Genomic DNA, 2,406 nt, shown 5'->3' on the forward strand with positions numbered 1-2,406 from the left:
CCAGACGGCTGGACGTGCTTAAGAAAGATTCTCCAGAGGCTCGACGTCATTTTAGAGTATGGCACGGGACCGCCAGAGGGGCTGGCACGGGACCACCAGTGGTGAGGAATACTGGTGGACCTGGTCGATTCTACGCACGATGACACTTCTGGGATCACCAAGGTGAGATGATCCCATCCCCATCAAGCAAGAGCATGAAGCAAACAAGAAGTAAACGAGCAAGCTCACTGTATTATATTACATTATATTAAATTACACTTCACTACCTATTATTTCACACAATATTAAATTACATCTTAAAGCGGCGAGCTGGCAGAAACGTTAGCGCGACGGTCGAATTCCTTCGTGGTATTTAGTCTGTTTTTACGTTCTGAGTTCAAAGTCCGCCGAGGTCGACTTTACCTTTTTTTATCCTTTCGGACTTTACCTTTTATCCTCTTCTGTTTCCTTGCAATAACTTATTCAAATCATTTGATTTTGTGAATATATCACAAAGAAAAAATACATCGCACCTTGCAGCCATCAATGAAGCGGATAGTGGAGTATCTTCAAAGAAAGATATGATTATAAAACAGTTGAACAAAGTATAAAACACAGTTTCCTTTTGACAACCACCGCACTTCGGTATGGTATAAGAGTTTAGTATGGTCCTCATCATTTCTCAAAGTTGACGGTAAACTCGATCAGATAAGGGACTGGGCTTCAATTTGTTCACAGTCTTGATAACTAACTTTAGCGCATCATTCAATCTATCGTGCATATTTTTTTCCACTAAATGCTGCCGGTGTGCCAAGAAATGAACAGTTAGTATCTGGTGGGAAATTTCACGCTTTAGGAGAGATGAAAAACCTCTGTATCTTCCTATCATCGAAGGGGCTCCATCAGACGCACAGGCAAGAATATTACTGAGTGGGATATTATGTTCAAAAAGGAAAGATTTGAGAGTGTGAAAAATAGTCGCACCTTTTGAATCAAGCGGCAATTTCTCTGTGAACAGCATTTCTTCATAAGGTTGAAAGTCTTCACTGAAATACCGAACATATACCATCATCAAACATTGATTGTCCACAACATTTGACTCATTCACTTGTATAGAAGATTTAGAACGCTGGAGAATATTAATGAGCTGATGTTTGACATCGTTGGCCATTTCATCGATGCGTCGAGAAATTGTCTTCATATTTTAAAGAAGTCTTAGGCCAACAGGTTTTACTCAATGGATGTTCCACCGACGTTACCGTTGCTGGCATCGTGAGAAAAGTTCGGGGTGATTCACAAAGACTCGGAATAATGTTTTCCAATTTATGGTTGTCTATTTTTGTTATAGGCTTCCTGTCGATTAATTGATTAGAAGATCCTTCGCTATTTAGCACTGTGCAATGTTATAAAATGACACGCAATTAGCTAGTAAAAATATTTTCTGATGAAAACAGCTATTGCCAGAGGAATGAAAAAAATACCTGAAATTTTCTTTGCCATTTCAAATCTTGTTAGACCCCCAGTAACAGAATTGTCAATTACGTGGGAAAGAAATCACAGATGTTCGAAATAATGGTTCTGAATATGTATCACAATCCTTGACCTGTATTTTTTTTAATGACAAGACTGCTTCCTGTCGAGATTTCTGTTGTTTCTTTCATTTAAATATAGCTTGATTTCAATTTCCAAACTAATTACAGCATTGCTGAACAGCAGCATCTCTTGCTTGTAATACCATGTGCAGATTTATTGCAGATAGTACTGTCAGCAAAAATGTCGAACCAGATGGATGAGGTAATTGTGCATCTAAAAGGGGACGAGTTACTTCATTTCTAGTTTTTGGCTTCAAACTAAGTTTCAGAACATCCTGCATTGCCAATTTGATATCTAGAGATCTTGCAAATGATTTCACTCAATCGATGTGGTTGACCACTGAGTAATTTATATACGATGCAATGATTAACAGCTTCTGTGTATTAGGAGAATTTTGCCATCTTTTTGGACTTCAAGGAAAAATATTACATATACTACAAATTCAATATATGACATTATTATGTATAGCCTTTGTAGTCCCATATAGTTGGCTGCCAATATTGGCACCATTATCATATCTTCGAAGAGAAAACCATTTTTATTCAATGTTTCCTTTGTCAAGTTTACGATCTCAGAACCTGTTTCTAACACCAATCTTCAAAAGATAGAAATCTCTCACCAGTGTTAACCTCACAATCTATACTTTGGAGGTAACGAATGATAAATGTTGTCTGTTCGACAATCAAGTGTTGCATCAGCTGCTATTGAATAGTATTTTATCTTTGATCTTTGTATCTGTTTCAAAACGAGAATGGAGCAAAGAGAAATAAATTCATTTTGTGATTCAGTTGACAAATAATGTGTTTTCAACCTTTTCTCTTTCCCTCGCTCCCC

At 37.5% G+C, this 2,406-nt stretch overlaps 1 protein-coding gene across 1 annotated transcript; it reads right to left on the bottom strand.

Annotated features, from left to right (window-relative positions):
• Positions 1-661: 661 nt before the first annotated feature.
• LOC149137306 (protein ZBED8-like) lies at positions 662-1,180 on the bottom strand. The gene has a single exon (XM_089339349.1). It carries the CDS (start codon positions 1,178-1,180, stop codon positions 662-664), a length of 519 nt encoding a protein of 172 aa, XP_089195475.1.
• Positions 1,181-2,406: the final 1,226 nt, after the last annotated feature.

This window comes from Octopus bimaculoides, chromosome 2 (genome assembly GCF_046866305.1).
Source record: "Octopus bimaculoides isolate indiv1 chromosome 2, ASM4686630v1, whole genome shotgun sequence".
Lineage (NCBI taxonomy): Eukaryota > Metazoa > Mollusca > Cephalopoda > Octopoda > Octopodidae > Octopus > Octopus bimaculoides.

What these genes read in the sequence shown, in the direction of transcription:
- LOC149137306 (XM_089339349.1), bottom strand. Translation starts at nt 1,180, where the DNA reads ATGAAGACAATTTCTCGACGCATCGATGAAATGGCCAACGATGTCAAA.